The sequence below is a fragment of the Haemaphysalis longicornis genome, unplaced genomic scaffold (genome assembly GCF_048455015.1).
Source record: "Haemaphysalis longicornis isolate Haplotype H1 unplaced genomic scaffold, Haemaphysalis longicornis Haplotype H1 scaffold_9, whole genome shotgun sequence".
In the NCBI taxonomy this organism is placed as follows: Eukaryota; Metazoa; Arthropoda; class Arachnida; order Ixodida; family Ixodidae; genus Haemaphysalis; species Haemaphysalis longicornis.
In genome coordinates, this window is record NW_027526460.1 from 150,362,302 (window position 1) to 150,384,644 (window position 22,343).

At 50.1% G+C, this 22,343-nt stretch overlaps 1 protein-coding gene and 2 pseudogenes across 1 annotated transcript; all 3 read left to right on the plus strand.

Moving 5' to 3' along the window:
- The first annotated feature begins 3,639 nt into the window (after positions 1-3,639).
- On the plus strand, positions 3,640-13,127 carry LOC144153779 (uncharacterized). Its single transcript, XM_077685508.1, has 3 exons — positions 3,640-3,849; positions 11,381-11,476; positions 12,940-13,127. The coding sequence occupies exons 1-3, from the start codon at positions 3,649-3,651 to the stop codon at positions 13,084-13,086; spliced, it is 444 nt and encodes a 147-aa protein (XP_077541634.1). The 5' UTR covers positions 3,640-3,648; the 3' UTR covers positions 13,087-13,127.
- Positions 13,128-13,814: 687 nt separating this feature from the next.
- LOC144153488 (uncharacterized) lies at positions 13,815-17,469 on the plus strand (annotated as a pseudogene).
- Positions 17,470-18,038: 569 nt separating this feature from the next.
- Positions 18,039-22,343, plus strand: part of LOC144153490 (uncharacterized) — a 33,400-nt pseudogene continuing 29,095 nt past the window's right edge.

Below are 22,343 nucleotides of genomic sequence, written 5' to 3' on the forward strand. Positions count from 1 at the left end.
GTGCCCATATGCAGTCTGCGCGGCCTGTGTTCTGTCCACTCGCTGAAGCTGGGTAGGTAGAGAGGGCCTGGACAGCAGCATCTCCCTTTGCTCTTGTTGGGTAGTTGACGGAGAGAGAAGGGCGCTCAGGGCTAAAGTCGCACACCCCGATTGCGGGGCGGAGTGTTCCTACTTCTGACCAAAATTTACATTCAACGTCGTAGCGATTCGGATGCATTAGGTGAAGACGTGTAGGCTGTGGGAAGGAGCCCGGATTGTATGAGCCGTAGGGTAGTTTGTTGTTCTCTCGAAACATCAGGGTAAGGCGAAGGTACGGTCTGTCTCAGAAGGTGATAATGCTGGGTTATCTCCCTGAACGTGGCACGGGGGTGACTGTCCTCGTGCAGCTCCATAGAACGGGAGGTAAAATCGCAGGCTTGTTGGGTGGGCGTATTTGTTGCACTCCATTGAAGCGTGAGGGGGTGTCCAGATGAGCTGAATGGAACCGCTTGGGGAGTGGGTTTTTAGCACGCGCAGTGCAGGTCAGGACACCCAACCCTACTGGTAATTCCAGCAGGCTTGCTGGGAATCGTTGACTACCCTCCGAACCCCTGGTTGAGCGAGAGCCAAGGTGATGGCTGCCTCTTCTGCTGCCGTCATTTGTTGGGTCCTATGCGAGGTACACGCAAGGAGGTTGGTTCTGGAGGTAGCCACGATGATGGCGTATTGCTGCCCTCGATGTTTGGAGGCATCTGTGTAGATAACTGCATGATCCCCGCCGAGGGTGGTGTTTAGCGCTTGAGCCCGTGCTTTTCGGTGACCCTCGTAATGTGAGGGGTTCATATTTCAAAGCAAAGGGAGCATCTTTAGTTTTAGTCGCCAAGAGTCTGGGACTACGTCAAGCGGAGTAACATTCTGGGCTGCCCAGCCAATCTGGTGAAGCATGCGGTTACCCACCGCAGTTCGGAGTCGGACCTTCTGGTTTAAAATATGGCCTTCTATCAGCTCTTCCACCGTGTTGCGGAGCCCCGTGCTAAGCAGCCTCTGTGTGGACGCACTCATGAGAAGACCAATGGCCTGCTCGACATCCTTTCTAATCATTATATAAATCATCTCTATGTCTTCCTTGTCGAGAAGAAGACAGGGGGTTGACGTAAGTGTCTCTCGAGAGGACAAAAGCTTCAATTATTCGAAAGGTACCGGATTCTTTTAGGCTTCGCTGCTTGGTGGCAACTCGGCTGATCATGTGTATGATTTGATTAATGCTGTTTTTGAGGCGCTGCAAGGAGACGTCACTCTTAGTGTTAGCCTCGAGATGTAGGCCCAGGATCTTGGTGCTGCGGCTTGGAGTGATGGCCTGGTCATCAATGAGTATTTGAATGTATTCCTTGATTTGGCGTGAGGGCGGACGACAAGGAGCTGTGATTTTTTACGTGAACACTGCAGGCCACATTGTTTAGCACATTTGCGTACTTGAAGTGAGATGCCATGCATTGGTGTGAGCTTCCTTTAGTTTTTGTAACACTTAGCACATGAGCAAGGTGCGCATAGGTCCGCTAGACGGGCCTTAGTGGTCGCGTGACGCTTTCACGTGGCATTCAGCGAGAACGCAGGGGGGTAAACCCGTAGATGTGCTTGGCGAGTACACCACTTGTCTTCCCCGTCTTCGCGTGGGCTCGTAGCTAAATCGGTAAGAAACGGGCTCTCGCTTTGTTGGTTTATTAGTTCCAGGTTTGATTCCCGGTGGTGCCAGTAAATTATTTTATTTGTTCGCGGTAGTTTTCTGGTGACACCAACGGTCGCGAAAGAACCCTTGGGGGGTAGAGGTAGAAAGCTTTGCTTTAAAACGCCTTATCCTCAATGATCTTCCGCATAAAATACGAGCCGATCTTCTAGGCACTTGGCTTCTATCGGTCAAATCTCGTACAACACGCCATCGCTTTCCGAACTTGACTTTCCAGCATTGGTTTCCTGTAGGGGGGTAAAGACAGACAAAAGATAAAACAAACGTTTTGCAGAACTCTGTGTTAGACCTACAGATAATGCCGGCATTTTTCGATGCACCCCGTGCTACTCAGACAAAGAAAATATTTAATGATGCAATAATGATGCAATGGGAACAACCAGCGCGATGACTGAAACGTCTGAACTAACCACTCGTGGTGAGACCTATACTGCAACAGCACTATCACAACCCTAACGCAACAATGATACCTTCAGAAATGCAACTGCTAACATTACGCCTCCAAGCTACGTGTCTTGTACTCTGGACCATAATGTTCCGGAAACTCCTTTCCTCAAGACAATAGACAGCTAGGTGTTTAATGAAGCTTTTAGGTCAAGTAACAAATGCAAAGCCCTCGACATTGATAACGTGCAGATTAAACCCGCAAAACACGCCCTCGGCCTCGTTTGTCCTTATCTACTAATAATACTTAACCTTGCAGTTCAGCTACAGTAAACACACACTCTTTTTAAATCAAAGCTTTACTAACTTTGTCGAACAGAGTTTCGCAGCCGCCGGAAATGTGGCCTTCATTTGACTGAGGATGCACCGTAGCCTTGGAAACGCATGATGTTAATCCTCGCACCGAGCTCTGCCGTTGCCACCCAATTTGTGCATGCGCTCTCCGCTGCTGGGCCGGGTGAGTGCGGGCCATCTTCTCTCAGCGTTTAGCTGGAGCCGGAGAATTTGAGCCGTCGTCAACAACGACATTGGACCACCCCGCGCATATCACCCGGCGAGATACTTCTCTGCAGAAGGTCCGCAATGCCAAGCTCGTGGGTATAGCGTCAGAGTCTGGGGGAGAGCAAGCCGTCAGGCTAACAAAACGACGGCAGCGAACCAGGAAAAACGGAGCTTTCGCTTTGCATATCCAGTGTTAGCTTAGCTAAGCCGCGGCCAGTTCAATTAAAAAGAAGGGCCTTCTTACGCAATCGTCGATAACAGTGTGGATTTCCGCTACCTCTATGATTTCCCTAGCTATTTAGCCGCCATTTTTTCCAATAACCGAGCACCTCTCAGAAAGCGGGATGCACACAAAATCACATAAACGCATTGATCAATGTCAGCACACTTGCGTAGACAATATTTGCTGCTCCTTTCTGGATGTGCAAGCATAACACCCTTTCCCTGTCAAAAAAAGAAGCGCATTTTTTGCAGCTAAACTTACCCGACTAGCCTTTTGGTGGCTCTTCCTCCCGTGTTGTTTAGCGCTTATCACTGATCGTGTCTAGTAGGCCGCTACCTCTACGGCAATAAAGCGGGCCTACATTTCTAATACCCCCAGTTAGTAATCGTTTTGCGCGCTTACATTTGTAATACCCCCAGTTAGTAATCGTATCATTCTTGCAAGGCAACCTACACACGTGCTGTCACTCCCGATGGTTTTGAACCGCCCGCTACAATTTGTTTTCGTTTGTTTTCTGCTGGGCTATGTGCGGGATTTAACAAGAGATGAAGTTAGCCTGAAAAAATTTATGTCTGAGTCAGCGCTGTCTGTTAGTACTCTTTTTCTTGTGTTTCTCCGTTTCCGCTCCACTCGCCAAACCCTCCAATGGAAGTTTAGTCATTCAATGCATGTAGATAGGCTAATGAATGAATGTTTTCGATGTCTATAAATACAGAAAATTTGATTCATACATCCACAGGAGCCTCCTACAAGGATCATGCTGTGCATCCTATTCCTGGCCTTTCAAATCGGACGTGGTGTCCTCGGCGATGGCACCAATTTGTCCAAAAAATGGCGAACACTGGATTTCGCAGGAAACAAAAACTTCGTCAAGCTTGCAGAAAGGGCCGCCATCGAGTACACTAGAGACATTGACTTCTTTCAGGTTCTTCACAGTCTCGATACGGTGGAGAAAAAAGTGAGAAGTGAAAGCTGTTTCGTTTTGTTTTTTCTTTACAAGTGTGTTTTACTGAGACATTTTTATTATTGCCATGGGGATTCCCTCCATTTATTTATTTATTTATTTATTTATTTATTTATTTATTTATTTATTTATTTATTCAGACTGCCCCTCCAGGCTCTCTATAGGAGAGTATTACACGAGGGGGGGGGGGGCAAAACAATGACATACAGACATCCGGACAAAAATAAACGACGCGTTTTTCCTGCAATTATTTGTAACGAAGAGAAGCAGCTTTAAATACAATTTTCAGCCATACCGCGTTGTACCATACTTAAGTTGGTGTAGCGGAAGCCGCTCGGCACCACCGTGCAGGCGGCTCCCGCTGACGGGGACATTTCCCTGCTCTCCGGTCTGCCACCGGCTTGTCGACAGTGCGCCTGTGTGGAAGTGCACCCGCGGCAGTAAGTGCGCCCGCTTACTACCGGGATAATTTCCCCGCACTCTTGAACGGTCGCCGTCGGGGGAGGCATAATTTGTTGTCTGGCTGAACCTTGGCATTAGTCCTGGCAGCGTTGCCGCCTGCTTGCTTGGGGAGCCTTTTTCCTCTCTCTTTTGAAGGACGCGGGGGTTCCCCTTCTTTCCCTCGTCGGGAAAAGCTCTCGGCGCACGCAACGTGTAAAAATAAACAGTCGTGTCTGGAAACTGCAAACCAGTTCTGCGTCGGCTTTCTCGCCTCCTTGAGCAGCTGACACTCCGGGGTACTACAAAATTGGTGACCCGAACAACGTTTCAGCCAACACGCTGCGATAAGCTCCGACGACAACACTGCTGCCTCCACGCCTGCAGTCTCCGCCACAGAACTGAAGCTTCCAAAGTTTTCGCCTAAAACTCCAAGAGTTTGGTTCAGCCAAGTGCAGGCCCGTTGTCAGCTCCGGCACATCGCCTCGCAGTCGACGAAGTATCTTCACGGCGTCGCATCCCTGCCCCGAGAAATCGCCGCAGCTATAGACGACATTCTGGTTTCACACCCCCACACAAGGGGAATACGACACCCTCAAAAAGACGGTGCTGGACTGCATCGAGGCGCCTGAAAAAAACAGACTTCAGCAGCTCCTATGTCGGGAGGAGCTGGGCTACCAACGACCTTCCCAACTGCTGCACCGGATGTGGCTACCACCCAGTGTGCACGCGCGTCAGGACGGCCAGCTCCCACTTCGTGAACGTTTTCTGCAACGGCTGTCCCAGTCGGTGCGCGTGGTTCTCGCGGGTTTAGATGAGACGTCCCTTGATCGACTGGCGAAACTTGCCGATCGCATACGAAATACTCTACTCCAAACTTTGCGCCCATAGCTGCTGCAGGAACACACGAACAACCAGATCGACTGTGGTGTCTTGAGGAGAAAGTGGAACAACTTACCTAGACCATGCAGCAACTTTTACTGTCTGGCGCCCCCCAACAGGGAGAGCAACGACGCAACCCAGCCCCTTCAAGACAGCCAAGCTCTTTCCAGAGACGCCCGTCACAAGATAGACAGCATGGAGTTCGCTGGTACCACCGTCGTTTCGACACAGGTGCTAGCCACTGCACACAACCTTGCTCGTTTCCGGGAAACGCTCCGGCCAGTCGTTAACGGCGACTTACGACATCGGGCCTCCAACCAGCCGCCTGTTCTTCGTAGTTGACCCCGTAAGCAACTCGCGCGTGCTAGTCGACACGGGAACCGAAAACTCTACTCTCCCAACAACCCCCGAGGATCGCCGACGTAGAAAGAACATATCGTCGCGTCAGGCGGTGAACAACAGTGCCACCGCTACGTACGGCTCCAGCTCGATGACAATAGACGTCGGACTCATGCGACTGTTTTGCTGGGTCTTCGTGGTTGCGGACGTTAAATTCGCCATACTCGGAGCAGACTTTCTGAGCTACTTCAAACTGGATGTGAGCATACGTGACCGTTGCCTGAAGGATACCAATACATCCCTCAAAGTACGTGGTTTGGAGTAAAACATCTGCTTATCTGCCATCTGCGCCTTCCAGCCACTATCTGCTTACCACCACGTCCTGGCCAAAAACCCTTGTCTCACCAAGCCCCATAACACGGAACAGCCGATGAAACAACGTAGTCACCACATCGTCACCACCTAGCCGGCAGTCACCGCACAGCACGACAGCTGCCCAGCAACAGGTTTCAAGCTGCACGCAGTGAGTACGAGCATATGCTGCAGCTAGGAATTATTCGCCCTTTATCTAGAAACCATTCATCGCCACTGCACACGGTGCCTAAGACGACGGGGACGACTGAAGCCCGTGCGGTGACTACAGAGCCTTGAACGCATTGACAACGCCGGACCAGTATCCTTTGCCACACATTCACGATTTTAGTGCGCAGCTGGCAGGTACAAAAATATACACCAATATCGACCTCGTAGCGGCATATCACCAAACCACCGTCGAACCGGAGGATATACCAAAAACAGCCATAACAACTTCATTCGGCCTGTTTGAGTTTGTCCGTATGCGCTACGGCTTGAAAAATGCAGCACAGACCTTTCAAAGGTTCATGGATAAGGTCACCCGGGGTCTTCCTTGTGTTTGTCTACCTGGATGACATTTTGGTGGCCAGCAGAACTATCAAGCAAGAACAGCACCTCCGCCAGCTCTTTCAGCGTGTGGATGAGCACGCTCTGGGGTTGAAACCTCAAAAGTGCATGTTTGGTGTCAAGGCTCTAAACTTCCTCGGCCACCACATCACTGCTGAGGACATTATGCCATTGTATTCGGGAGTGGAAGCCGTCAAAAAGTTTCATGCTCCAACATCTTTCCGCAAGCTTAGAGAGTTCCTCGGGCTCTTATACTTCCACCGGCGGTTCATTCCCTCTTGTGCTCGAGTACTCCAGCCATTCACCGACCTGCTGCGCCCAGACGAACAAAACACACCAGAATTTTGTTGGTCCGACGAACACCAGAACGCTTTCCAAAAAGCTAAGGGCGAGCTGGCTGCGGGTACCCTTACCATTCATCCGCTGCCTGATGCTCCTACACGCCTCATGGTGGACGCCTCCCCCACATCGGTCGGAGCAGTGCTGCAGCAACAGGAGGGTGCACAGTGGAAGCCACTGGGCTTCTTTTTGAAATGTCTGAAGCCTGCAGGAGTACGGTACAGCACTTTTGGAAAGGAGATGCTAACAATGTATTGTTCCATTAAGCATTTCCGCTACTTTCTCGAAGGTCGTAAGTTCTACATCTTGACAAACCACAAGCCCATCACCTACGTATTCAACAGCAACAGTTCCTCCTACTCAAGACGGGAAATTCGCCAGATCTCATTCATCTCTGACTTTTCTACAGACATCCGCCGCATTCCCGGGTTCGAAAACGCAGCAGCCGACGCCTTGACTTGCGTCAACGCTTCCGGCACAAAAGACCTGGACTTCAAAGTGATGGTTGCGGCTAAGTGGGAGGACACTGAGTTGACGGGATTGAAAGGTAGTGATTGACGGGATTGAAAGGTAGGGATCTTCACTCGTGCTTAGGGAGGTTGCACTTCCCTACGTTCAGGGCACGATAACCGGTGGTACCTCCCAGGCAACCCCACGACCTTTCGCCCCACTGGATGTCCGCCGAGTGGTATGCAGCACTTTCTACTCCATCAGCCACCCACGTGTCCGCACCACCCAGTGGCTGATAACAGAACGCTTCTGTTTTGGCCTGACGTCAACGCGGACGTGCGACGTTGGGCTCGGACATGTGAAACGTGTCAGCAAGGGAATGTGACTCGCCACCATCGGGCTGCACTGCAGGAAATGTGGACTCCTGAGTCGCGGTTTGACCACGTTACCCTCGACCATGTGGGACCGCTACCGCCCTGCCAAGGTTTCAGGCACCAGCTGACATGCATTGACAGATACATCTGATGGCCCGAAGCTATACCAATTGCGGACATATAAGCTGAGACCGTCGCGCGGGCCGTTATTCAGACACGGATGTCCCGCTTTGGCTGCCCCGCCCGCATAACAACTGACCGGGGACGGCAATTCCAAAGCAACCTTCTTTCTGCGCCTCCGTCCCTCCTCGGCACGACGCTGCAGCATACAACCGCGTACCACCCCGCTAGCAATTGAATGGTTGAGCGCTTGCACAGGCAATTCAAATCTGCACTAACAGCCAAACTCGGTCGCTAGCACTGGGTAGAAAAGCTAGCGATCGTTGTTCTTGGCCTACGCTCAACGGTGAAGGAAGACATCGATTTCAGCGCAGCGTAAATGGTGTACGGCTCAACACTGCACCTCCCGGGAGAATTCTTCTCTGACCAAACATTTTTCGCCTCAGCAGCCTCCGACCACGTGGAGAAGCTGCGCGCATGGCGTGCGCAATTCAGGGCAGCAGCACCTCGCATCGCCTGTAACAAAAAGGTTTTCACTTTTCTCGATATGGACTCACCTACACATGTGTTCGTGCGACACGACGCAACGAAGCCGCCCCTCACTACGCCGTACGACGGCCCTTTCAAAGTTTTGGGAAGTAATAACAAGACCATACCAATCGACGTGCGGGGCCACCGTTGCCGTCGACCGTGCAAGCCTGCTCGTATTGAGGTTTCTGTTCATGCAGCCTCTCATGTACGTGCTCAGTGATTACCAGTGGATTCTGATATTTCAAGATATTTCACCATTCAGCCGGTCACTGCTGCCTTTCTTTAAAAGCTCCGCAATCTAGTGGGGGAGCATCTGAAGCGGAAGCCGCTCCGCATCAGCGCGCAACCGGCTCCTGCCGACGGGGACTTTTCCTTTCTCTCAGGTCTGCCACCGACTTGTCGAAAGTGCGCCTTTGTGGAAGATGCGTATTAGCAACGCCGCCGCCTGCTTACTACGGGGGTCATTCCGCCGTTCTCTTCAACGGTCGCCATCGCGGGAGGCATAATTGTCCAGCCGACGCCTGGCATTAGTCATGGCGCCGTTGCTGTGTGCTCGCTTAGGAGAACTTTTTCCTCTCCCTTTTTAAAGACGCGGGGGTTCCTCTTCTTTACCTCGCCGGGAAAGCTCTCGGCGCACGCATCTTTTGAAAATAAATAGTCTATTCTTGAAACTTAAGCGAGCTATACGTCCACTTTCTCGGTCCTTCAGCAGCTGACCTCCCGGGCTGCTGCATGGAGAAGATGCCGAAAGAAAACAAAATTAGTAAAAACACGCAGCAGCAACTTGGTGTCACAAAACACGTTCAGAAAATGTTATGTAAGCCGAATTTACCCACGAAAAAAATTGATTGTAGGAGTAACGCTGATTGCTATGGAAAAAGCGTCGTGTGTTGCAGTATTAACTCGGGGGGAACATTTTATAGCGTAAATAAAAAATGTAGAAATAGTTTCGCTGCGCCAACTGCTCAACATTATGAGAAGGCAGAATGCAATCCCGCTTATAATGCGTTATCCAAAACCTTACTTGGTGCGTGCCACTGTGTCGCTAAGTAAAACTTTGAGGCTTCAAGACTACGCACATAGTATTCAGGGCGCGAGAACTTATTCCTGTGAATCGTTGCCTGATACATTGTTGCTGAGACGTTCATTGTAGCATTGCTAAAATGAAAGCAAAAACTTTAAGTTATGGTCTGGTGTTTACGAGCTGAGGCCTGCCGCTACGCTTTGAGAAGCATGACCGCTGCTCGTATCCCCGTGCCAGCAGATTAAAGTGGAAGGACTGCTATAAATTTTTATACAGTTTATACGGGTTGACCACCTTAAAGCTCAACGTGAAACGTGCGGCCTATAATTGCTAGCCTCATAATTGAGCCCAAGCGCTTGCTAAGCAAAATCATGCACCGCCTGCGTCGAGCCACTCGTAGCATCGGACGAATTTGTGCCTCAGAGCGGTACATTTGGCCAAACGTCGGGTCGTCTTCTCGTCGCCTATGCTCTCCGACGCGTATCAACATTGGCGTGACCGCAATATACACTTGTAAATGCCGGAGAATTTACGAATGCTGATTTACTGTTTAGGCTGTTTCAGTCGGTCCTCACAGAACGAACTTCGTCAAGTAGACTTCATGAGAAACCATACTGATTTTTCCACGAAACCAGCAGAGGAAGTAAAATAATGTTTTCGCACTGAAAGAAGTGCGGTTGGGGTCTTACAAAACATTTTCAGAAAAGTTTAGGTAAGCCAAGTTACCCACGGAAAGAATTGATTGTAGAAGTAACGCTTAAAGCACCCGTAATGAGTACTACTGACAATTGCGAATCATTACGGCAAGAGGGTGACTGCCGAGAGACATTGATAAAAGTAGGAAAAGGCACCTCAGTTTTGGGGCTTTCCTCAAACGTTACGGGCCAACAATTCCATCTCACACCTGAGGAGTGGAATGATTGGATGTTTTTGTTTTAATGGGACGTTGTCCTCTCCAGGTTATAAAGCGGCTGATGGTGTTATTCACTTGAATGCTTTTGGCAGAATATAAATTGCTCAATAATGGTGTGAGCATTATGACATCGAAATAATTATTTTTAGCTGACCCGTATGGCAATCTCAGTCAGTTTAGCTATGCCCACTTCAGGCTCAAAGTGATGACGAGGTTACTGCAAATTGCACTGATGTAACCCAGCAAAATTAATCAATATTGCTTTTGATTTAAACAGATGGCAAAAGCTGCATCTCGTTTTTTTACACTAACAAACAGGGGTGTCAAATCAAGAGAACGAAAAAGTTTACTTACTAGCTTGAGAAATTATTTTTTCTGCCATTTGGGCTGAATAGCACTTAGTAGGTAAAATCACATTAGTCCATAAACACATCTGGGGTCAAGATAAGTATCGGCTTTATGCATGCCAATGGGATAGGAGCTGGATCATCAGTCTATGAAGAGAACTTTTGGGATGAGGCTTTTTACCGGTGGAGAGAAATCGGGCTCCAGGCATTAAAATACCGGAATAACATTTTGACCGAAAAAGAGTTTCTCTACAATTGTAAGCACTACAACTTGACACAGTTTTATTCTAAGTGCAAAGGCTTACGTTATCTGTTGGCTCCTAAAATTTAGAGACAAGGGTGATGCCTCCTTTACTTCTATGGTAATGCTGAGGACAAACATTTTCACTTATTTTGGTTTTCGGAAGCACCGAATACCTTCAAGTTTTTTGTTACCTCCTGCTGCCATCTTACTCGCGAATGTGGTCGACATAACAGAGGTTTTACATACGTGAGGGAATAGTAAAAATATTTAAAATGCCAAAACAAGAATTCTGGACACGATTGGCACTAACGCAATCAAGAGCACAAGATCGTTTTCTGAAAAGCAGAAGGAAATTTCCGAAGAGCACATGCTAGTATAAACGCTTTTGCGGTGAGGTGATTATGGTACACAGATGATCACCATAAACACCGTCAGAGTCCACTACTAAAAAATATCCGCTTAAAACAGTTCGGAGGGGAATAAAGCCAACTGCTTAAAATATTTGTTCAAGAATATTCTTCCTAAAGTGTTAAAAGTAATTCTGATCGCGAAAATGCTGATTTCAACAATACATGCGTTGAAACTTTCACTTTCTGTTGACAGGGTAACAAGCATAGATTGTATTTTTCGTACACCCCCACACCATGCAGTGTCGACGAACCTTTTGATGCCAGTAAATGCAAGAAAATCGTCCCGAGGGTAAGTTTCTGTTCATTACAATGCTCGAGGCTGTCCATTGCTCTCCGGTGTTTTTCTAAGCAGAGCAAAGCGCTTAGTTAACTTTTTCATTATGTGTACCTGGCATTACAATCGCTATGTTCGCATTAGAACAAACTGTAGCATTATCACTAGTGGTGCAAAACATTTATGGTTCATTACATTCACCTTTTGTAATGTACAATAAAACCACGCCACCTTAGTGCGAAGGTGGCCCAAGGGAATGCAATTATAAAAGTTTACTCAGAAGAGGTAAACTGCGCAAAGGAAGACGCTACACAGAGAGAGGTACACAAAGACACGCGCCTGTCTTTGTGTACCTCTCTCTGTGTAGCGTCTTCCTTAGCGCAGTTCACCCCTTCTGAGAAAAAGCACCAACTGGCCCAACAACAAGTCCCTCTAAAATATACAAAAGTTTATTTTCGTCCGCTTGTAATAACTCCTTATATTGCTTGGGAGATTAAGTAGAATAAACTATGACAGTAAACTGGAACCTGTGGATGAGTCTAGTAAAGACATCTGGGTACAATCACCCATCTGGATAAATTCCCAAGTCATCCTGAAACAGCCATAATTTATATGGCTTTAGTTTCTCCCATTTATTTTGTTGGGTTTATTTCTATATACATTCGGTTCACCCCTTTCGCTAGGTAACAGTTATTCCAAGAGTAAACCTATTTAACAGCCAAACAAGTAATTTTCTGTACCGGGTGCGTTTCTACTAAAATATAGCGAGCGATTTTGAATAGCGGTTTTACTCTAACCTGATCGGACTGCTGTTGAACAGTTTTATCATCTCGGAACAGCCTAACAAGGGGAAAAGCACACCCTGAAATAAGAAATCGCCTGAATGAACACTTCTTTCTTCGGACTGCTCATAGCTGTATTGAAGTTAATTTTAAATTGAAATAAAAAACAGACATCAGCAAAAAATACATCACGGAACATTATTACAATTTGTATAAAACAGAAAAATGGGGGTATTTGCTTGCCAAGATGGGCCAATTTTCTGTTTCGTTGGAACCGTAAAGAGCGGCACAGGTTCTCTGAATTGCAATTGTTTTTGAAAAGTGAACATTTGATTATGTCAACTCTGCATTCTCCTGCCTAAAGCCTTGTGGTAATGCGGAACAATGAACGACTAAAGAAAACCAAACTTCCGCCCTATATAAAGTACAGGCAAACAACGTAAACAATTACAGATAAATTTGTTGGAGCTATTCGGGGCCGAGGTTCTGAAGGAAGCAATGCTCAGCCACGACCATAAAATATAGTATTAAACGAGTTAAAACGTTTTTAAAGTACTTAACGCACTAACATTTGCAAGAGAGTATTTAAAGGATCACACACGTTTTTGGCATAGGAATGATGCGCACAGTCGCTAGAGAAACCAAATGTTCTTTATCAAATTCATTCATGATTAACGTTCTTTTTTGCCTTTCTAGGCTGCTGGTGACTGCGTAGCGATGTATGACTACGATGGAAACGTCGAGTCAGCCACCCTGGAATGGGTTCGCTGCAATGATTTCATGGCACCCAGACGTCTTCGATATCCTGAAGATTACCAGAGGAAAAGGAAAAGCTTGTTGTGAGCATTCAGCTCAGAAACATAAACATTTCCTTTTTAAATATTCCAACAACCCAAATAAAGTAATCAAGTTTCCTAGAATCTTTGGAATTTCTTTGACAACAAAACAATCCGCCGCTATTTCTACTTCCGTCGTTAGATTTTCATCAGTAAAGTAAGGTTTTTCAGTACATAAAATTACATTTCATCAAAAATCCCACTTGTACTAAAAAATCACTCACAATATAAACAGATTATGTCGCAAATCCATATACCCTGTAACGGCCTGAGCGTCAGAAGTATGCATAAATGGATAAATAAAATAAATACATCTCCATTCGTAGCGTTCTTGTGTGAGCTGCATAGGTTTTCAGGGCACTCTAACAAAATATTTATCCGTGCTTGTTATATCGAGAAAACCACTACCCTCATTCTAGGGCCAGAAGGACATATAGTATAGGCAAACCTTCCCAAATTACAAGTGGCAAGATCATGAATTTTAAAACTTTGGACAGCGAAGCGAACGTAGAGGGCTCTTTGACCTACATGTGGAAGTGGTCTTTGTGAAAATAAGACGGAGAAAAACTCTCAAATTGAGTCGATATAAAACAATACTAAAAGATGGGCTGTGCTTCTGCTGTCTTGACTGTACGTATTCGACAGACCAATATTTTTTGTTGTTCCTGCTCAGTAGCACCATCATCCTTCATCCTCCAAATGGAGGCTCGCTTATTTCAATTTAATTTTCTCACGATGACGGCAGGAGACACGATGACGGCAGGAGATCTCCATATGGAGACACGGTGACTTATAGGGATGAAAAGAAGCTGCGCTTTGAATGAATGTCGTGTTTCGCCTGTGTTAATTATCATCTACAAATAATATTCTTCCGGTTTGTTCCCGACTCGCGCTTCTATATCGATTATGGTTTGGTTGGGAGGAGGGCGGGATAGCAGAATCCCCTCTCATACACGTCTTCCACCACATCCATTCCACATCATAACCACATCAAACTGCCCCGTATGTAGCGCTCGAGGTACCACGCCGCACGCCATTTGGGACTTCCCCCTTTTACCTCAGTACGTTCACTGGGACCCTTCCACTACCTGCCCGGAGGTGCGCGGGAGCTTCTCTCTCGAGCTACGGCTCCAGGCCACGCGTACGGGGTAAGATTACCTGGCGCGCCTTCCTCACTTAAAAGGCACTAGCTATGACTGAGACTCACCACAAATAAAGTTTCACACTATCTCTCCTTTTGGATTACAAGTGTCGACCCTTTATTCGGACGCCGAAACTTCGGACACGCTTGTTTATTCGGACACCTTCGCGGCACGGCCACTTATCTCATTGAAGTACCGTAAAGCCCGCTTATATCGAACAGCGCGAGGATTGTAAAGTAGTTCGATATAGCAAAAATTTGATATAGGAAGTGCAGCAAAAAAAATTATATGAGAGCAGTCTTTCCGATGGAGTCACAAGCTAACGCTGAGCTATTACCACCCTGCAGTTCACTATTGATACGACACTTTCTCGGAAAGAAACATAACTGTATTGGTGCGGAAGAACTGCGTGAGTGTAGCCTGCTTCTTGGAGGACAACGGGTTGGTGGTGAGTGCTTGTTCCACGGTATTTAAACAGTCCACAAGCACAAGACCGCTGTCCTCAATGGCACTGCAGTATCTCCGTAGCAGGGCCACGGCAGCAACGGCTTCGCTTGTGCTCGGAAGCGGTACGGAGTCCTCGGCGTCTTCGACAGAGCGGAGGCAAGTATAGATACAAGCGAATAACGGTGAACCCAGCGAACCGAGCAAGTGCGGGCAGCGAGTGGCGCGGACTTGAAGTTCGGTGACACCACAGCCCACAGCGCCCAATGTGGCGTTTTCGGCTACAACGGCATGCATGCGTGGAGCTGGTCCACTGTGGCTACAGTGTGGCACGGCCGGTTTGGACGCGCCCGAGCTCGCGCGGGAGTCGCAAGCGACACCCGCGGCACCGCTGCGGGCCGATGTATTGCGGGAAAGCCTGCCGCATGCCTGAGGAGAGCGAAAAATCCCGCGCGGGACAGTTCGATGTATCCGTTCTAAGCAAAATTGCGTTCGATAGGAAAAGTTTTAAATTCATAGGGGGGGGGGGGGGCGCTCCGGTTGCCGAGCTGAGCAGACGTGCTCCGCATGGGCTCCGCAGTTTTTGCTAATTGTGCCACCTTAATTGCTTCCAACCGATTGGAAATCATCACTGCAGTGTCTGTGAACATCCCTGGACTCGATTGATACCATTTTTGGCCCGGTCAACCGGACGTTTTGTCAATGTTCGACGTTTTCTTCACTTGTGCGACGCTAGGCCTAGCGGACCACGCCTAGGCTTAGCACGAGTACGGCCGCGGCGCGCAGCTGCGCCGGCCGCCCGGCCCCGCTCGACGCCTCGACGCTCGACTCCTCATCGCCGAAGATCGCCTCGGCCTCATCGCAGCTCAACGCCGTTTCCCACAACCGTTTCACGGCCCTTGCTACGGAATACACGGACTTTTGTGCTGGCGGCAACGACACTACGACCACCGACACGATCAACGACCACGATGTTCTGCGCAGCACCGGCTGCATCGCCGTCGCGGTGCGAGGCAACGACTTACACCCAAGCGACATCGTGGGATGGAAAATCTCCGGAGAACAAGTAAGCCAACGACTTAATAATCCCCAGCTTAGCGAAGTTACCCAAAGCAGCAATTTCGCATTTTAGCGAAGCTCAAGCAAAACGCATGATAGCGAGAATCACCAAAGCGTCCCGCATGCCGCTGAATTTGCCGCGGGAAGAGCAGAAGATTGTAATACGACCGAGAGGAGGGCTATGCCTAGTGAGACTCGAAGCCGACATCGTAATGTCCGCAGTTCTAGCGGCAGCCAACGTTCCCAAGACCGCAGCGAAAGCAGATACGATCTGTACTAACCCCACGCAGAACATCATCGTGATCAGCACGCCCGATGAAGAACGAGCACGTTCCTACGCAAGCGTACGCTCCCTGTACATTGGGGACCGTAACTACGAAACGCATGCCTACTGCACCGCGCCTCACGGCACAGTGAAAGGAGTGATCCGTGGCATCGCAGTAGAGAACACTGCCGAAGATCTGAAGGAAAATATTGTTAACCAAACAAACCCGCAGGCCCTCGAGGCGCACAGGATTGGAAACACTACCTCGATCCTCATTTTGTTCGCAGGAACAAAGGTTCCCAACTACATAAAGTACGGCTCCATTATAGTAAAGTGTGTATTATACAGACAACACCACAACGTGTGCAGGACATGTAGCAAAATCGGCAATCGAGCCGACGTATGCCCCACACCGGAAACCAAGATTTGCTTTGCGTGTGGCGCGCCTAACCCGGCGGCAGACCATGAGGCGCGGTGCAAGCCACGTTGCAAGCTGTGCAACGGAGCCCACGCCGCGGGCGCGGAAGGCTGTACGAACAAGTTCAAGGTGCCCTTCGTAGTTACTCAGCGCAGATGGGCGCGCAGAAACGCGGGGTCAACGTTTTCGTCGCAAGTCTTCCCGCAGCTGCCAGCGTAACAACAGCAACAACAAAACGAAGCACATCCATCAAAGAGAAGACGCAGCCGCTCGAGGAAGCGGGACAAAAGCAGGGGACGCTCGGCGAGCCGCGGCAGAAGCTCCGACGGCAAGCGCAGCGAGAACATGAATTACAACCGCAACCAGCAGCGACCGGGCAACGTGATAAGTTTGGCCCAGGCAATCAACCCGCAAGCGGCGAACCGCAATACGCTCAGCCAAGTAGCTCAAGCGAAGGACAACACCGTCCAGTCACTACACAACGAAAACGACAAGCTCAAGCGATGCATCGCCGAACAGAGAGCTCAAATACAATGGATGAACGCCAAGCTGAACCAACTCATCAACGCGCAGCAGCAGCAGCAGCAGCAACAGGCGACTTCGCCACCGCCACCGTCGCCACCGCAGATTCAACCAATACCCCCAACGCCAACGGAAAACAACGCAAACTCAGCCATGGAGGTACAAGCAAGAGCTACTACGGAAGCTAACAGCGCAGAACCCGAAACGATCGACGTTGCTAGGACAAGCGAACCGGCACTGAAGAAGCGAGCGCTCGAATACGCACGTGAACGAATTGTCAACGCTAGGCTGGACAGCCTAGAAGAACGTCAAGATCGATTAGAACAGACCATGAAAGCCAACTACGACACCCTGAGCCAAGCCATCCAGGCTACTAACGATCGCCTCGATGCTACCAACGCACGCCTCTACACGTTGGTGACAACCGTACATGGCATGCAGTCTACCATACAAGGAATACAGACCACGTTGGATGCACTAATACACGCGCTTACGGCGTCAGGACTAATCCCACAACAGGCCTTCACCCAACCGCAATAATGGACGGGACAACGGCAACAGGCACCGCTACCCGCAGAAACAGAGCACGGACACAACAGCATCATCTCCTCATATGTCTATGGAATCCCAACGGCATACAGGGAAGCAAATCATCATTACAACAGTACATACAGCAAAGCACCAAGAGACCCGATGTTAAAATACTACAAAAAACGCACAGTGAAACTCCACCAACGTTACCGGGGTACACATCCTTTGCAAAGCCCCCCAGCGCACGAACGGTTGGGAAAGGAGCAGGGCAGGGGGTCTGCACCTTGGTAAAGAAGAATCTAACCTCAATAGATCACGAGCTGCTACCCAACGGCGCCATCGAGCACACCGTGGTCGAAATCGTCGCCGGGAAGTGCAAGCGCCGTGAAAGCACTTTTATAATCAACGCGTACAGCAATCCGAAGCACTTCCAGCAAACGTTCCGCACTATTGTGCACAAAGCGCAACAGCTCGCGGGCTCCAACGTAACCCTACTGGGCGGCGACTTCAACGCTCAACATACGGTATGGCGGTATCCATACACGACGGCGAAGGGCCACAGTCTCTATGAAGAAACAATGGACGCAGGTTACCTAGTGCTAAACGATCCCAACGCAACAACGAGAAACGGAACGTCGTCGCAGCGAGACACAAACCCGGACCTCGCCTTCATAAGCACGGCCCCGGCACTGCGGGGCGTCACGTGGCGGAACACCGGGGAGACGTTGGGAAGTGACCACTGCATACTCGAAATTACAATACCCATCGCAGAGAGCACGCAAAGACCACAGCAAAAGCAAATCGTCGACTGGCACGAGTACAGAAAGAAATTAGAAGACAACGTTACGGAAACCATGGAAGACATAGAAGCATGGACCAACATGTTAAACGCCACGAACAAATACGCCACTCAGACGGTAGAAGCGGAGCCGGAGGCTACGATTCTGGACAGCAGACTAGCCCACCTCATGTAAGCCCACAACTCGCTGAAACGGCGCTGGAAACGTCAACGCCACAACAGAAAGCTACGCAAACGTATAGCACAACTCAACAGAGACACCGAGCATCACAGCGCAGTCCTCTGCAAACAACAGTGGCACGCAGTGTGTCAAGAAGCCCACGGTCAACTACACAAAGACAAGACGTGGGGCCTGCTGCGCCACTTGCTCAACGATCAGACAACCAAGGGAGCGACACGCTGAACAAGACCATTCACAAAGCCGTCAAAGAAATGGGAGAGGCCGAGGTGCAACGACGCCTGGACGCCAGGTATCTCCCCGTAACACCAACGGACCCACTCCCAAGCTACGAAGGGGCAACCAACGAGAGCCTGGATGCCGACATCGTAGAATGGGAAGTGCGAGCGGTTCTACAAACAATTAACTGTAAATCGGCGTCGGTACCGGACCACGTTAACAACAAGGCATTGATGAACTTGAACGACACGGAAATCGAAGCCCTTACCAAGTACTACAACCAGTGCTGGCGGACGGGCAAGCTAAGGCAACAATGGAAGACCGCGAAAACGGTCCTGATCCCCAAACTGGGCAAACCACCCAGCATAGACAACCTCAGACCTATCTCTCTAACGTCGTGCGTGGGCAAGGTGCTAGAACATGTCCTACTCAACAGATGGCAACGTTATTTCGAAGACTCCAACATATATCCAGATACAATGTGTGGGTTCCGGGCCAAACTGTATACCCAGGACGCCATGCTGTTACTCAAGAACGAAATCGTGGACAGACAGTTTCCCACGTTAGATAAAAAAGCGGTGCCCGGACTGGATCACCAGGGAGCGTTCGACAACGTACACCACTCGGCCGTCTTTTGGCAGGTGTCCCACCTCAACATGGGGGAGAGGACCTTCGCTTACATCAAATATTTCCTGAACAACCGCACCACGCGGCTTGTGGCAGAACTACAACTACCGCTCAAGCAGCTGGGGAGCACGGGGACGCCGCAGGGCTCGGAGATCTCCCCTCTGTTGTTCAACCTCGTCATGATAGGCGTTGCACGAAGATCGGAACGCGTTAGAAACATCAAGTACACGATCTACGCGGACGACACCACGCTGTGGTCAACGGGAGGAAGTGACAGCCAGATCGAGGCAGCCCTCAAACAAGCCGTCGTCGCCGTAGAAGAACACCTACGACCCACCGGACTCAAATGTTCACCAACCAAGTCACAACTGCTAGTGATCTCACCACAAAGTGCGCGACGCCCGACAACGCAGCACATCAACGTGGTAACCCAAGACGGAACGCCGATACCGCACGTGCAGACGCTCAGAGTTTTGGGGCCGCACCTCCAGGACCTGAACCGCAACAACGTGACGGTACAGAAGCTCCACGCAAAGCTCTCGCTGGACACCCGCCTACTCAAGAAGGTGGCCACGCGGTACCAGGGCATGAGAGAAGACAGTCTACTACGACTCACCCAGTCGTTTGCAGTCAGCCACATCTCTTACGTAGCGTCTTTCCACTATTGGAAAGCGGAGGAGAAGATCAAGATTGACGCGATGAGCAGAAAGGCGTACAAGACGGCCCTGGGCCTACACCCCCACTCCAACACGGAACGCATGCTCGCGCTGGGCGTTCACAACGCGCTGGAAGAAATCGCAGAAGTCCAGCGAACGGCACAGTATCACCGCCTGTCCCAGACCAGGACGGGAGGAACGATACTACAACGCATCGCAATCAACGCGCCAGCGACGACCCTGGAGGTAGCAAAGCAGCTACCCCGGGATGTTCTCTAAAGACTGAGGGTCCCACCCTTACCGAAGCACATGCATCCGCAAGTACACCCAGAAAGAAGAAAGGCGAGAGCCACGGCCCTCACAAAAGGTCACGCCAACGATCCGCGCGCGTACTACGTGGACGTGGCGAAGTATCCCCACCGGCCAAACACGTACGCAGCAGCAGTCATCGCAGCAGACACCGGAGTACTCACAACGTCGGGAAGCATACGGTGCAAGTCGCCCACGCAAGCCGAGGAGTTTGCAATCGCACTGGCACTAGCGATCCCGGATTGCCGCACGGTCCTCAGCGACTCAAAGCCGGAAATAGTCAACTTTGCTACAAACAACGTCCATGGAACCATTGCAAGAGTAAGTTCAGCGCTAGCAAGACCGGTAACCAACGTTACCGTCAAGTGGTTCCCTGCGCACGCCGGTGAGCTGGACGCGGGCCCGAACCGCAGCGAGGAGGCAGATAGGGAGGTACCCGCGCTAACTAGCCGCGGGTCTCCGTCAACGCATTCCTCGGAGCCGCAACGACGCGATACCGAAGACGAAGAGTATTCCATCACAACCTACGGCGACGTTCTGCAGTGGTACAGAACGAGCAGACGCCTCTACCCACCGCCTCATCGAGACCTACAACGCAGCGAAGCAACCACACTACGGCAGTTGCAAGTACAAGCCATATGGACCCCCTTCTGGGCAAAGCACGTTTGCCCGGAGGTATACACCACGGATATATGCCAACACTGCAAGAAGGCGCGAGCCACTCAGAGACACCTCCTCTGGGACTGTGCGTCACCGCCGGGTAACCAAGAAGAAGCAATGCCAACTGCCATCAGCAGCAAGATCATCAGCCGAGAGCTAGGCAACCAAAGAGACGTGGTCCAGCACGTGCTTAGCATCCTGGAACGCTAGCGGCCGAAAGCGGCGCCCCCACGGGTTTGACGCGAGTACGTTGCTGCTCCGGGACGTCCGAGTACGCTAGTGTCTCGCTTTAATTCCCCTATCCCTTCACCCTTTATGCCGGATCGTCAATAAAGAGTTTTCACTCACTCACTTAAATTAACATATTTTTTACCAGAACTATACAATGGTTCGATATAGGCAATAATTCGATATATCTGTGTTCGATATAAACAGGCTTTACTGTACATGTCTACGACCAATATTTCGGACGCTGCACAGCCCGCCGTTCGATTTTTCGGACTCCAGCTTCGGTGCTCTCACGGTGCTCTCACGGGACCTGTGTCGCCACCTGGCAGAGGCGTGGCACAACGGAAGGCAATTGTAGGACTGCCCGATACGTGGTTGCGGACTTTGGCCGTTGTCACGGTCAGTCGTTTTCTGTGCTTTTTGTACCGTTGAGTATGCTACTTTGCGGGCTAAGACTGATCTTCTGAAATGGCTCCGACACCACCCGTGACACCACGGCCACCTGCGCCGTCAGGACTGCGCCGTCAGGAGCTCTCCCGAGTTACCAAGAAACGAGGCAACTACCAGACACTTACTGTGGAGAAAAAAGCTGCCATTATCCGTCAAGTTGAAAGCTGCCGACCGCAATACGAAGTTGCTCGCGAATGTTCGGTTTCAAAGCAAACTGTCTCCGATTACTTGAAGAAGAAGGAGAAGATCCTGCAGGCAGCGGAAAAAGTGTCTGGGGTAAAGCAGAAGAATTTCCGAGACGGCAGCATCCCAAAGCTGGAAGGGGCACTTAACATCTGGCTGCGCGCAACTTTGGCTAGAAAGGTGCCAGTGTTTGGAGATAGGCTTCGAAACAAGGCAGAGAAGCTCGCCCTGTGCATGGATATTACGGACTGCAAGTTCAGCGATGGCTGGCTGCGCAACTTCAAGAAAAGATACGACCTCGCCTTTAAACGCATGTGTGGCGAGAGTGGTGCTGTAGACGTAACCCTTGTGGCGAATTGCCGCGCCGACAAGCTGTGTTCCCTGCTGCGCGAGTACACCCCAGACAACATATTCAACTGTGATATCAGACTGGCTTGTTTTACAAGATGTTACCTGAGAAGCGTTTTCTGGTGAACCCTGCCACCGCTACAAGCACATTAAGGAGCGATTGACAGTTGTCGTGGGAGCCAACATGTCGGGGACGGAGAAGCTTCCCCTCCTCGTCATAGGCAAA

Excerpts from the sequence above, each read along its gene's own strand:
- LOC144153779 (XM_077685508.1), top strand. The coding sequence starts at position 3,649 with ATGCTGTGCATCCTATTCCTGGCCTTTCAAATCGGACGTGGTGTCCTC. Across the intron at positions 3,850-11,380 it reads TCGATACGGTGGAGAAAAAA|GGTAACAAGCATAGATTGTA; the intron begins GTGAGAAGTGAA and ends TTCTGTTGACAG. Across the intron at positions 11,477-12,939 it reads GCAAGAAAATCGTCCCGAGG|GCTGCTGGTGACTGCGTAGC; the intron begins GTAAGTTTCTGT and ends TTGCCTTTCTAG.